At 42.2% G+C, this 15,544-nt stretch overlaps 1 protein-coding gene across 1 annotated transcript; it reads left to right on the top strand.

Moving 5' to 3' along the window:
* Positions 1 to 347: 347 nt before the first annotated feature.
* Positions 348 to 6,887, top strand: LOC115115091 (PR domain zinc finger protein 13-like). Its single transcript, XM_029643568.2, has 4 exons — positions 348 to 591; positions 2,066 to 2,197; positions 2,295 to 2,415; positions 4,704 to 6,887. The coding sequence occupies exons 1-4, from the start codon at positions 418 to 420 to the stop codon at positions 6,170 to 6,172; spliced, it is 1,896 nt and encodes a 631-aa protein (XP_029499428.1). The 5' UTR covers positions 348 to 417; the 3' UTR covers positions 6,173 to 6,887.
* The last annotated feature ends 8,657 nt before the right edge of the window (positions 6,888 to 15,544 follow it).

Raw genomic sequence — 15,544 nt, 5'->3', positions numbered from 1 at the left:
AAATATCGGAGCTGTCTGAGGTACAAAGCCACATGCTGAGGATTAATGGTAGCTCCAGACCTTTGATTCTGCACTCTTTTTTCTCTGCCCTTGACAAATTGGATTTTGGGGATGGGAAGGTCGCCTGGCCCATTGTCTCCTGACCGTTTTTGGAGCAATTCATTATGTGCAAGGGTGAGGGAAAGTCTCCATGTGACCATCTCAGCCCGTTTCTCCCCACAGCTGCCGTAAGAGCCAAACTCTCTCACACCGCGCGCATACTGTTCGCCCTTGCGCGTTAATGTGTCGAGGGGGTACCTTGCTGCTCCATTAGAAAAGCCTGATCACATACGCCACCGCATCACTTTGCGGGCGGAGATTGGCCTGTCCTCATCTCTGTGACTCCTTCTTGTCTCAATCAGTCACTGCGTGGTCTTCATGGTTCTCAAACCACTGCACGGAGAGCCAGCCATGCAAGCAACTCGGGCATCCGCTATCAGTGTGTTTGCAGACTGCAGCATCCCGGCGGGCCTGCGGATAGGACCGGTGCCTGGCGTCTTCAAACTAGGGAAATACGTTACTGATCGCAAAGAAGTCGTAACCAAGAGAAAGGTACGTTTTTATCATGGCATTAAATATGATTTATTCCTAAATATTTATATCTTCAAAAATTCATTTTTTACAATTCTGCTTTCGTAGGATGATTTTTGCAGGCTTCCGAATTGAATTACAAACTAACGGAAGAAAAAATTGTCTACAGTGGCATTCTAATAAAGATGATCATATTTTAATGACAAATCGTTCCATTAAAATCATTATAACTTTTAGGCCTATATTAATATTAATATTATTATTATGTATAAGACTGATATGAATAATGGATGACTTTCGAAAACATTATTTTCTTTCTTTAATAAGGACCTACATTTAATTATCAGGGCAGGTAAAGGAGACACAGTGATCTTTTTTAAAAACATTTTGAACCAGACCTGTCAAAGTTCATTGGGCCTTCGGATATTAATTGGTTCGTGCTGTCAGGTTGGAAATAATTGAGTTATATTAGTGGGACGACTTGTCACTCTGTGCCTTTACTTAACCGCCCTAATAGGGCGACCTGGGGTGCTATGTGAGATTTCATTTCCTCCTCCACTTTAAATTTCACAGGCTAGTAGGCAAGTTATTCAAATTAACCATTTAATTTTAATGCACTACGGCCGTGGAATTATGCTAAGGCATAGACCCGCAGCCTCGAGGTATAAAATACGAATATGGATAAGAAATGCTCAAATATATAGAAATGTATATAGAAATGTATAGAACATCTCAAATAAAATTCCTGTAACATATCGTTATTAATACAATATGGAACTACCAGAAATGGATGCTATTTCTATTTCATTTCATGTTTATTCATTGATTTAACATCATTTTTTAAATACAGGCTAATTGTTTATTGGTGAGTTTATGGTCCTTAACAAACCAATAGATAAGTACCCTACATTATAACTGCATTATAAATATAGGTATAGGCCTACACCCTGCTGTCGTCGTTTGTGATTGATGCGGCTAAATGCATCGCCCTGGGCGTCATGTGATGCATCAGGTGCAATCTCCTTGTCAAATGTCACGCTTCAATCTTTAATTTGCTTGAACAGTTTAGGAACCCTTTGACACTTCTCAAATTCGTTTCCCATATCAACTCAATTATGTGTCATTCTCCCTGATAAATTATCACCGCTGGTTAACATAGCGGATAAAGACGCATTAAACGCATTGGCACACCTCAAGCCATTGGGCATAGCAACAATCAAATTTACAAACAATTAATTCACTATTTAATAAACCAATATTTCTAAAACTAAAGCCTTGAATGTGCTAAGCCTATACGAAAAAAAACACAAAGCTTTTCTTGCTCCAATTGCAGTCATGCGTGACGTCACAATATCAAATATGAAACTCTGTTTATGATTTATTCATAAACTATTATAAACTGCGGCTGCCGGCCTTTTAGCGAGCTGTGATTTTATCGAATGCTAGGCCTTGTACCATCATTTCTAACGTTGAACCATCCATGTTGTGGATCTAGATTCGGCTGCTGAGGGGCGAAATCGTGGATGAATCAGGTTGCCCTGTGCCAGACTGGATTGGGTGTATCCGGGCGGCCAGAAACAGTCAAGAACAGAACTTGGAGGCTGTCTCAGATCTACCTAGTGGGCAGGTCAGTACTGTGCTTTATTTGAAAATGCATAAAGCTCAAGTCATTTGATTTAAAAAACAGTTAGTTGCATGTATCGAACGTTGCTCTTTTTCGTTAGATTTTCTATCGTGTGCTGACGGAGATCCCAGCAGGCGAGGAGCTGAGTGTGTGGTACTCCAACACTCTGGCTCAGTGGTACGACATCCCTACCACTGCCACTCCAACACACGACGAAAAAGGTAAGAACACTGTAGAATGACCCTGTAATGTAACCATACAGAACAATGAAAAAAGTAGCCAAAAATAGATCATGGATATTTGTTTGCCGGCGGGTTCAACGCGCTTACATACGATCGAAATCCACATGTATCATTATTTATTCTTATTTAACGTGGCAAGTCAGTTAAGAACAAATTCTTATTTACAATGTCAGCCTAGGAACAATGGGTTAACTGCCTTGTTCAGGGGCAGAACGACAGATTTTTACCTTGTCTGCTCCGGGGTTCGATCAAGCAACTTTTCGGTTACTGGCTCAACGCTCTAACAACTGTGCTATTGTCCAAACAAAGTTTAAATAGAAATGGATTAGGCTACAGTATAGGCCTGATGATGCTGCTTACTGGCATTGACATTTTGTGAGTTCCATCATTGCACAGTTAAGTGACTGTCCAAACCTTGGCGTCCAGCTATTATAATCAATTTCTGTGGAAAGGTTGTAGGCCTATATTTTCACGGTTGATAAATGTGCATCCCCAGAGCATACATTTCGATTCCGGGTTAATTTGATGGTTTTATTTACATTAACATTTTAAATGGTCTTCTTAAATAAATAGGCTTGACAGAATTTCATTACAAACAATTCAATAATAAAATTTAAATGTGTAAAACAGCCAGCAATAGTCCTAACCACCACCTACTAAGCTTAGTTGTGCTAGTGTAATCAACAAGAAAATTACAATAATAATAATAATAACAACTTTTCCTCCCAAAAAATATTATCTGGATATTCAAACAATGGCGTCGACGCCATGGGTTTGTAGGCTTGTCGAATTATAGCCTAATCATATGGTCACCAGCAAAATATTCCGGTTTTAATCAGATTACACCTAACGGATACCGCCTACTCAGGAAAATTCGATAACGGTGTTTAGATTCAATTATAATGCCTAGTCTAAATTCTTTCACAGATTTGCGATTTCATTCTGTATTATGTTTCATGTTTTGTGTGAACCCCAGGAAGAGTAGCAACTGCTTTTACAACAGATAATGGGGATCCTAATAAAATACCAAATACCAATACCGATCTACATTAAAAAGTTAAAATGTACTTTTAGAAAAAAAAGGTTCTGGATAGAACGAAAAAGGGTTCCATGGTTGCTGCATATATGGTACCCCTTAAGGGATTATATATAGAACCTTTAGGGGTGCCATATATGAAGCAAGCAATAGTACCCTATTTGGATCTATCTATAAAAAAATATATAAGAGTAATTACTCTGTCTGAGATGAATTGGCCATGATAAATGGAGGGCCTGACAATCATTTTCAAGATATAGCCTACCAAAATGATATTCGACTGTTACACCAATTACAGTGACAGGCACATGGAATAAAACCCGCAATTTAAAAGCAGGGATAGGCGTGTTTTAACAATCATCAAAGCAGATGATAGTAATTCATATGGGGACAGAGGTTAACAAATGTCATCGCCTCATTAATATTCATGTACTCAAAAGCAAATGAATTTAAAAAAAGGTGCTTTACGGTAAATTAGCTTGCTACATACGGTATTGTTGCCTAATGAATGCTAACTTTTATGTGGGATGTTTATTGCCCTGATTTGTGCCGAAGCGCTTTCTGCTGCTCTCAGTCCAATACACCGGGCGCTCCTTGACATACGCGTCCTATTATTTGGCGTTAACAGATGGGCCAGCCTTATTGTCTATGGCGATTTGCGATTTCAAGCAACAGCTGCTGTCACTTCTACGGGAAAGAGCACAGAGAAAGTCCCCCTATTCAACGTATTGGTTTCGGAGCGACAGATTGGACGGGGCGTTTGCTCTTTTGATGGCGATGATAAACAACAGCCCTATAAGGATTACAAAATCATTACATCTATATAATTGACCTCCCATTGTTCAACTTGTGTCATTGCTCACGTTTGATGAGGTGGATAGGGTTAATATACTCTGTCGCCTATTCAAAACATGAATCCCATTGGAAACGAGTAGATTCATCTCAAGGGATTTACCTAAAACATTCAAATAAGAAACGGTAAAGATGTGCATGTGGCACAAAATAACAGTACAATTTGAGATTACTCTAATAGGCAACTGGGATCATTTGCAGATGGAACATCAGTCATAAAGCACCCGATAATAGGCTTCTACACTCACAAAGCAATAGATAGAAACGTGTAGTAACACAAAATGTTCAAGATTGAAAGTGCTTTATTGACAGAAGTGGGGAGATTCAGGAATATGGAGACCCATCGATGTTAACCTCGTGTCTCTCTGCTTCTCTACAGGTGAAGAACGCTACATTTGCTGGTACTGCTGGAGAATATTTAAATATCCCAACACACTGAAGGCCCACGTCCATTTCCACTGCGCTCTGAGCAACGGGCGGAGCTTTGTGAACAGCGAGCAGGCCAGGAGCACAGACAGCTTCAGCAGGTCACCCAAATCCGGGGACATTCCCTACACCTCCGCCTCGCCCAGGAACGGCCACAACACCTCCATATCAGACTCTGTCAGACGGACCGTGTCTTCCTCACCTTTCCTCAACAAAGTTGGCGTATCAAAGAAACCCAGCTCTGAGGAGCAGGACAGAGCACTTGACATGAGCGTTACCTCGGCCAGAAACCACGGACATCTCATGGGCCTTGGCGCAACGTCTTCAATGTTGAGCAACATGGGGTTCCACCCAGGCGTGCGCTCTGCATTCAAGCCCATGGGCCAATCCAAGGTCCCCACGGCTGAAGTCTACAGAGAGGAAACTAATGGGAAGCATAATGGACTAGGCTTCAGCAAACTCATGGGGAACATGAAATCAACGCGAGCCTTGAATGAACCTTTGATCGGAAGCCATCCCTCCAAGTGCGTCCATCCATTAGATTCTACATCTCCCGTGGTCCCGTGCGCAAACACCATCAGGGGTTTTCCGTTAATACCTAATTTTGAGGAGACATCGGCTTTCAAGCACGTGGAGAGCCGAATGCACTCTGGACTGTCCCCCTCGCGCTACTCTCACATGTCCTCTGGATTCCATTTTGAGAGGTTTTCTCTGCCTCAGTTTGATGGCGTCAAGCCATATAATGGAGATTGCAATATCCCCCTCATGCCATTCACCGTGTACAATGGCGAGCTGCTTTATAGTTCACCATACTACCCACTGAAATTCCATTTGAGCAATCTCCTAAAATACCCGGAGACAATGTCCTACTTTGGCGCACCTGCACTCAACCAAGACCTGGGTTCAATTACCAACATTGACAGGGAGATAGCCATGCACACTCAACAGTTGTCTGAAATAGCCGTTGAAAAGAACCGAACCAGGCTCGACTCTATGCCCACTGCTAACACAGGCTCAGGGAAGCCCAAAAAGGGACACTTATGTCTTTACTGTGGTAAACTGTACTCTCGGAAATACGGACTCAAGATTCACATGAGAACTCACACAGGGTACAAACCGTTGAAGTGCAAAGTTTGTTTTCGGCCCTTCGGTGACCCCAGCAACCTGAATAAGCACATCCGTCTGCACGCGGAAGGGAATACCCCGTACAGGTGCGAATTCTGTGGCAAGGTGCTGGTGCGCCGGAGGGATTTGGAGCGTCATGTCAAATCAAGGCACCCTGGACAAACAATCAAAAAAGCTGAGGACAAAACCGAGGGCATATTCGAGGATCAAGAGCAAAAGAGCGACAATGACAGCGACGTTGATGTATGCTTCACCGATGATCAGAGCGACCAAGAATCCAGTAAAATAGATGATTAATTGAGATTTTGACACGAATATGGCAAAGACGGCATAATGTTTTGTGAAATGGTTACAGGTTACCTGTACATATTTCTGTGTAACTTATGATTTCCCCAAGGAGCGAAAGTTATTTATGTATGTTTTAAAGCTATTGAAAATGTAATTGTTAATACAAAAAAAAAATCAGATTAGGACTAGACAATTTTCAAATGAGCTTTTTCTTTTACAACAATGTCCTATTCGTTTCAGATGGAACAAAGTATAGGCAGTATGATTTCAGAATTGTATAATATCACAGCTGATGATAATGAATTTATTTTTGTATACGCTAATTGGTAGCCAATATGTTCCCCAAATAGAGGTCGGCTGCACTTTAAAACACTTACTGCTATTTCTTTTTCATTCATTTCAATTACAATTACTTAAATGTTGCACTTTCTTGCGAGGGCATTTAATTGTTTTTAGGGCAAAGTTGAAAAGGCTCAGCAAATATTTATAGCAGTTAGTACTAATCCATTATTTAAGGATCTTGTTTATAGTAAAAAATGACATCTGATTTAAACAGCATCATGTACAAATCTAAGAATATGATATTTCACTGCTCAGTGAAAAAGTGTTGTATGTTTGTTCATAAGTGATATTGTATATTGACAATATTTTCCTCTTGTTCATTGAGTTGTTCCTTTTTAATAAATGTAATTTAAAACTTTGAAATGGTTTGTAATTTGATTCAAATATATAGTCTAAACTCAAGCCTACTGATTTATTATTTATCTAATGCACATAAAATAAATTCCCCCCACTTTTAACTGCCATGGTTAGTGCACTAATGAATAATTCGATATTCCACTTTTAGCCTACATTGTAGACAGGGTTATCAGGATGTCGTCTCTATATTTCCTGTGCAGTTGAAGTTAAGATTACTTCAGTTTGAAGACGTTTTTCAAATGGGGTGTCCTCTGAGGACGCTATCGCACCCGACAAAACGCTTGGCTGTGCGCATTACAGTAAATCCGCAATATATCTCACCACTGTAGAGAAGAATGACTTGACTAGTCGACGAGCGTTGGGCCGTTTATAAAGTAGGCCTACTGGGTTCTTACCTTTGTAAATACAATATTACATTTGACATTCGTGAATTTATACGAATGTGTGCTGAAAGGCCTGGCTGGAAATGAAATCAACCTCAATCTTGATAGAGAGCTAAACCTTCGACAGCATGCACTATTCACGACATAAAGTCAACTTCTCCCTATAGAGATAAGGAACAGTTTTAACCGTGCAGTGAAAATCCTTCCTTCCTACATTGTGTGTAAAAGTGCAGTTTCAGGAAGGTGTCTTGTTCCGTGGAAAGAGCAGATATAATCTTAAAATAACAGCAGGTCAGATTTATAGCCTGTTGTAAAAGGAAAATTTAAAAGGGCAAAATACGTTTATTTGGGGAAAAAGGTCCGATCCAGAAAAGGGTTAGAACAAAAATATTGATGCATTTCAGACTCAGATAGTTCTAAAATAGTATAAAGTGAATAACACCCATTAAAACAAATCTATAAAAAAAACACACCGGTTTTCCCAGTTTGAAACAAAAGCCTTGCAGACTTTTTAATAATTCCCGTTGTCTATTTTGTCCTTTGCTAAAGGGCTTTGGGTCTCGTTTCCAAGTTGCGATGTAACTAAAGCATTATGATGATCGTACCAGATACATAACTATTTCCAGACAACTTTTAAGCGCGTTTCCCAAACAAACATGCAGAGAGAACGTTCGCCAAGTTCGTCGCTAGACCATGTGTTGATACTGATAGAATCGAAAGAAAAGCAGCGCTGTTCAACCTATCAGCTTTCTCCATTAAAACCTTAACATTATAATTATTCCACAATACTGATGACGGATCAAACTGCACCTAGAGAGATATTACCACCTATGGCTGGCCTACTGGTGCTCTTCCATGCAGTCTCTAAGAGGGGTGCGTCACTTGAGTGGGTTGAGTCACTGACGTGGTCCTCCTGTCTGAGTTGGCGCAGTGTCCTTCTTCCCTGCACTGTTTTCCCGCAGTTCTGTTAACGACGGCAAGGGTAGGTGTTCGGCAGCAGAGAGCGAAGGACACTGTGCTAGCTTAGTCAGCTAGTCCTGTACACAGTAGGCGACACTGTGTGCTAGCTAACTAGCATGTTAGCTAGACAGGGTGTCCCTAACCATCAAGCTAGCTAGTTAGCGAACACACAATTTCACCCCAGCCTCCTGTCTGCTGTGCCAAGTGTCGGTAACGGTGTCGGTAACAACTCTAGCTAGTCAGCTAGCACATGGTGTCGTTCCAGCCTCCCGCTTGCTGTGTTAGCGGGAGGCGGGGGCGACCTGAAGACAGTGTCCTTTTCCCCCGCCTGTCGGGCACTGTTTTCCTGCAGTTCTTTTAACATGGTGAGGGCAGGTGTTCGGCAGGTGGGAGAGAAGGACACTGTCTACCTGTGTCGCTCCCGCTAGCTAGCATTCATGCAGGAACCAATGGGGTGAACGAGTTGGGGCGTTCATGCAGGAACCAATGGGACGCTCGAGGGGGGTGTTCCTGCAGATGCGCGAATTGCTACATGCAGGAATGCCTTGAATTGCGGGCTGCAGTTGCACACTATTGGGTCATGCTGCTGATCCAGTTTCTGTGGTTATGCCTGCGGTTATGAAACCCTGACCTGTTCACCGGTCGTGCTACCCTGTCCCGGACTTGTTTATGGTGAATATGGGAACAATGTCAAGGTTAAATGTTGTAATTGTGGTGGGGAACACAGTGCAGCATTTGGTGTGGATGCCAGGTGCAGAAAGAGGCCCAAAGATATAAAATCATTCATATGGTCTCTGATGCAGAGGCTGCAAGGCAGATTGGTGAAGATAATAGGGCTACTCCTGGAATAAGTGGACCTACTGTAGGAAATGTTGCTTATGTTGGTCCAGACACAGATACGAGACCTGTTCAGAAATCTTGCTCTCACAAATGTGTCATTTCAAAGGACATCTGAATAGTTAATCAGATTTACTTTATAGCCTTCATTGGAAAGGTTACCAATCTGACTGCATTGGTGGAAGGAAGATCTGCCATCATAATACTAAAGATGGAATGCCTCAGTATGATGATAGAGTAATGGTTCTTGTTATCCTTCAGTGGAACGCCAGAAGCCTTATTGTTAATGGTCAGGAGTTGAAGAAATACGTAATAGATTTAGAGCTCAAACCTGATGAGATATGTTTTCAAGAAACGTGGCTTATACCACATCTTGATTGTATGGTTCCTGTCACGGGATTCTTCTGTTGAAGGAGAGGCGGACCAAAATGCAGCGTGGTTATTTTTGTACATCTTTAATATAGATGAAAATAGAACAATCTACAAAACAAGAAATGTGAAAAACCGAAAACAGCCCTATCTGGTGCAACAAACACAAAGACAGGAACAAAATCACCCACAAAACCCAACACAAAACAGGCTACCTAAATATGGCTCCCAATCAGAGACAATGACTAACACCTGCCTCTGATTGAGAACCATATCAGGTCCAAACACAGAAACAGACAAACAAGACATCCAACATAGAATGCCCACTCAGAATCACACCCTGACCAAACAAAACATAGAACATACAAAGCAAACTATGGTCAGGGTGTGACAGTTCCTGGTTATTGTTCAATCAGATCTGATAGATCAACTGGACAGGGTGGTGGGGGTGCTACGTTCATTAGGGAAGGTCTTGCATATCATAATACACCTGTCCCATCTGAATATCAATGTGTGATGGTGGAAATCTACAGTGCAGGTAGGAATATTAAGTTACAACATTTTTACAAGCCTTGTCACCAACTATCTGTAGCGATATTTGATTAAATATCAGAGGAATTGGGCTCTTGAGAGATATTTTGGGAGACATTAATGCAGATAGTAGTTTCTGGGGAAGCACACATACAGATGCTCATGGTACAATTGTGGAAGGTATGATGGAAACAAGAGCATTAGTATGTCTTAACAATGGATGTTTTACAAGAGGTGATGTTGTTAGAGGGGTTACATCCTGCCTGGACCTCACACTGGCTTCTAACTCTATTGCATCGACGTGTGAATTCAATGAATGATTCTACTGTTGGAAGTGATCATTTCTCGATTTTGTGTGCCATGGACTTTGATGTTACTATTCCAGATAGAGTACCATTCAGAATGTGGTGATTTCATGAAGCAGACTAGGAAAGTTTGGTGATCATTGCTTAAAGGCTGTTGGACAGTTGTCTTTAGAGAGTCCGGTTGATGCATGTGCTACCTCTGTGACCTCTTCGATTTTGAGTGCTGCAAATATGTACCAGTGAGTGAAGTGGGTGAGAAAAGGAAGGTGGCGCCCTGATGGACTGAAGAGTGCACTGTGGCTATTCGAGAAAGAAATAGGGATTACAGAGTGTTGCTTAGGAGTATGACAAATCTACTCGATTTCCAAAGAAAGAGAGCTTTAGTACGTAGAGTCAATAAGTCTGTCGAAAAAATGCATGGAGACAGTTCTGCTCTACAATAGGCAGGGGTACTGTGCTGGGGAATGTACACTACCGTTCAACAGTTTGGGGGTCACTTAGAAATGTCCTTGTTTCTGAAAGAAAAGCACATTTCCTCCCCATTAAAAATAGCATCAAATTGATCAGAAATACAGTGTAGATATTATTAATGTTGTAAATCACTATTGTAGCTGGAAACGGCAGATTTTTTTGTGGAATATCTACATAGGCATACAGAGGCCAATTATCAGCAACCATCACTCCTGTGTTCCAATGGCATGTTGTGTTAGCTAATCCAAGTTTATCATTTTAAAAGGCTAATTGATCATTAGAAAACCCTTTTGCAATTATGTTAGCACAGCTGAAAACTGTTGTTCTGATCAAAGAAGCAATAAAACTGTCCTTCTTTAGACTAGTTGAGTATCTGGAGCATCAGCATTTGTGGGTTCGATTACAGGCTCAAAATGGCCAGAAACAAAGACTTTCTTCTGAAACCCCTCAGTCTACTCTTGTTCTGAGAAATGCAGGCTATTCCATGCGAGAAATTGGCAAGGAACTGAAGATTTTCTTTTGCCCATCTTAATCTTTTTTTTGTTTTGTTTTTTTGTTTGTTGAATTTTTACCCATTTTTCTCCCAATTTCATGGTATCCAATTGTTGTAGTAGCTACTATCTTGTCTCATCGCTACAACTCCCGTACGGGCTCGGGAGAGACGAAGGTTGAAAGTCATGCGTCCTCCGATACACAACCCAACCAAGCCAAGCCGCACTGCTTCTTAACACAGTGCGCATCCAACCCGGAAGCCAGCCGCACCAATGCGCCGGAGGAAACACCGTGCACCTGGCCACCTTGGTTAGCGCACACTGCGCCCAGCCCGCCACAGGAGTCGCTGGTGCGCGATGAGACAAGGACACCCCTACCGACCAAGCCCTCCCTAACCCGGGCGACGCTAGGCCAATTGTGCGTCGCCCCACGGACCTCCCGGTCGCGGCCGGTTACAACAGAGCCTGGGCGCGAACCCAGGGACTCTGATGGCACAGCTGGCGCTGCAGTACTGCGCCACCCGGGAGGCCCCTTAATCTTTTATTTTTATTGGCCAGTAGAAGGCCAGCATCCCGGAGTCGCCTCTTCACTGTTGACGTTGAGACTGGTGTTTTGCGGGTACTATTTAGTGAAGCTGCCAGTTGAGCATGTTTGGAAGTCACCAGTTGAGCATGTTTGCAAGCTGTTGTTTTACTTGAGAAACTGCACCAAACACCTTATATGTAAAATTGCGCAAATATAACATCCTTGACAAAAGTAGCAAAATGAATTTCAGATTTCTTGAGTTAGATTCATTCCGGGATTTTGAGAAAGTGAAATAGGCTTCTCATGGTGGACAAACATCATTAACCAAACACAGAATTGGTCAGGAAACACACCTCTGAGACTGAAATCTTGTTTTTCTAATGAGTGCCAGAAAAATACATGTGCCAATTTGCGTGTTCAGTAGATCTTTTAAAAACTCAACCTTACGAAAACACATCTACAAGTGATCTAGATCTGGATACCCAGCCTAAACTTCTTGATTCTGTTTAGCAGAAATCTTCTGTGAATAAAGTTAGGCGGAAGGGCAAAAACCATCTATTATTTCACCTTGGCTGCTTTACGAGTGGTCTGGATTGGGATCAGGTTGGGATCACTCATAGACGTGCTAAGCTTTTTAACCTCTACGGGATCATTGTCCCCCCGCGGGATGGTTGAGCTAACGTAGGCTAATGTGATTAGCATGAGGTTGTAAGTAACATTTCCCAGGACAAGCTTACATTCTTCTTAATCTAACTGCACTGTGCAATTTACAGTAGCTATTACAGTGAAAGAATACCATGCTATTGTTTGAGGAGAGTGCACAATTATTAACTTAAAAATGTATTAATAAACCAGTTAGGCACATTTGGCAGTCTTCATATAACATTTTGAACAGATGTGCAATGGCTCATTGGATCAGTCTAAAACTTTGCGCATACACTGCTACCATCTAGTGGCCAAAATCTAAATTGTGCCTGGGTTGGAATAATACATTATGACCTTTCTCTTGCATTTCAAAGATGATGGTGTAATCTTTTACCAGATCTAATGTGTTATATTCTCCTACATTAATTACACATTTCCACAAACTTCAAAATGTTTCCTTTAAAATGGTATTAATAATATGCATATCCTTGCTTCAGGTCCTGAGCTACAGGCAGTTAGATTTGGGTATGTCATTTTAGGCAAAAATTGAAGAAAAGGGTCAGATCCTTAAGAGGTTGAGTAATGTTACTAACGAAGGCTCTGGGGAAAAAAAGATTGGCTACAGTCTTACATCGTAAGATGGTGCTAACAATGATTTTAACCCTACGACGGCTCTGGGAAAGAAGGCCCAGTGCGGTGTTTGACGGTTCTCTCCTGAATCTGGCCTACACATTTCAACTCATCCACATATTGCCTGCAATCACAAAACTCAAGATAAAATAAGAACATGATGGCCATTCAGACTAGAGGCAATTTACAGTATGTACCATTATTGACCATTTTTTACTTGTATGGTCCTGGCCATGATATTGTGTTTTCTGTTTTTTTACAAGCCCTCCTCGTGTCTACTGCAGTTACATAGTAGTCTTTACAAAGAAATAGCCTACCCACAAAACACATATGTCATAGAAATATGACGATAGGCTTATTTGACTATTTTACTGGAAATCTAAAGTTTTAGAAATATTTAGCCTGGAAATCTAAGGCTTTTTATTTTCCCAAAGTAATTTGTTATCTTCCCTCACTCTGATTCTCAGTCTGAACACCCGGGCTCTGTCTGTCTCTGGCTGGCCTGGCACACAAACACGGTGTCTTCAGTCTCTTTCAGTCCTCTGTGGTTACCAGTCACATTTGGCAGATTGTCATGGTAGTGACATGTGAAACACTAAACCATAGCCATGGCCATTCCATTTCTATGGGCAACATCTTCAATGTCTTTCTGGTGCTGGTTTCAAATGACTGTGATCGACCGTATTTGCTTTTGAAGTTGGAGTGCTTATTTTTCTGTCTGCGTGTGCATATGCGTGTTGTATTCCACTATTATATATGGCATATGTGTGCATTTCTGTGCATTTCTGTGCATACCTAATCTCTTTGTGTGCATATGAGGTGGTGCATGTTGGAGAGTGCCTCTGTATCTATTTCCATTCCTGTTAATTTGTATGCAAACATGCTCTCTGTACACTGGTACGCTCTCCTTTTGTTCAATAGATGTGCCACATATTCGGGTATAATGTTTCACTGAGTTCACAATACTGTACGTTTCCCCGTCTTTCTCTGTGCTGTGGGCCCATCGGTCTGGAATGAGGCCAGAGACCATATTCACCCTCCCCAGTCCAACACCCTGCCAACACCCACCCCCTCCCACCAGCGTTCCAATCGATTAGTGTCGTACATTAGTGGGGACACTAGAACGAGTTTCATTGAGAGAGTTTGACACTCGGCCCTGGAACCAAAATCCAAATCCATGTGGCTGTCCAGTCCGACCGACCGACGAACCTGAAAAACAAGGCCCTGTAAAACCACTCAGAGAAAATTATACGTTTCAGACTTTTTTTAAAAGGCTGGTACGTACGTAGAAATATAATGACATTGGAAGGTACAATTGAAAAACTCTCGGAGAAAGATGTGCATTCAATCAATACCATGTCTTCAGTTAATCCGAGGAAGACGTATTGTCATGAAGGAGAAAGAAGGAGGAGAACGGAGAGAGAGGAGAAAGTACAGGTACAGAAAAAAATACCCACTTCGGTGGAACCATGGGAAAACACAGAGGGCCAATAGTTCCGACTGTGAATAGGAGAACCGTGTATATAAACTCAGCAAAAAAAATAAACGTCCTCTCACTGTCAACTGCGTTTATTCTCAGCAAACTTAACATGTATAAATATTTGTATGAACACAACAAGATTCAACAACTGAGACATAAACTGAACAAGTTCCACAGACGTGTGACTAACAGAAATGGAATAATGTGTCCCTGAACAAAGGAGGGATCAAAATCAAAAGTAACAGTCATCTGGTGTGGCCACAAGCTGCATTAAGTACTGCAGTGCATCTCCTCCTCATAGACTGCACCAGATTTGCCAATTCTTGCTGTGAGATGTTACCCCACTCTTCCACCAAGGCACCTGCAAGTTCCCGGACATTTCTGGGGGGAATGGCCCTAGCCCTCACCCTCCGATCCAACAGGTCCCAGATGTGCTCAATGGGATTGAGATCCGGGCTCTTCGCTGGCCATGGCAGAACACAGACATTCCTGTCTTTCAGGAAATCACGCACAGAACGAGCAGTATGGCTGGTGGAATTGTCATGCGGGAGGGTCACATGAGGGAGGAGGATGTCTTCCCTGTAAACGCACAGCATTGAGATTTCCTGCAATGACAACAAGCTCAGTCCGATGATGCTCTGACACACCGCCCCAGACCATGACGGACCCTCCACCTCCAAATCCCGCTCCAGAGTACAGGCCTCGGAGTTACACTCATTCCTTGACTCGTCAGTGAAGAACACTTTTTGCCAGTCCTGTCTGGTCCAGTGACGGGGGTTTGTGCCCATAGGCAAAGTTGTTGCCGGTGATGTCTGATGAGGACCTGCCTTACAACAGGCCTACAAGCCCTCAGTCCAGCCTCTCTCAGCCTATTGCGAACAGTCTGAGCACTGATGGAGGGATTGTGCGTTCCTGGTGTAACTCGGACAGTTGTTGTTGCCATCCTGTACCTGTCCCGCAGGTGTGATGTTCGGATGTACCGATCCTGTGCAGATGTTGTTACACATGGTATGCCACTGCGAGGACGATCAGCTGTCCGTCCTGTCTCCCTGTA

This window comes from Oncorhynchus nerka, linkage group LG3 (genome assembly GCF_034236695.1).
Source record: "Oncorhynchus nerka isolate Pitt River linkage group LG3, Oner_Uvic_2.0, whole genome shotgun sequence".
NCBI classification, from domain to species: Eukaryota; Metazoa; Chordata; class Actinopteri; order Salmoniformes; family Salmonidae; genus Oncorhynchus; species Oncorhynchus nerka.
The sequence above is the reverse complement of the archived record's forward strand: the minus strand, read 5'-3'. Positions and strand labels throughout refer to the sequence as shown.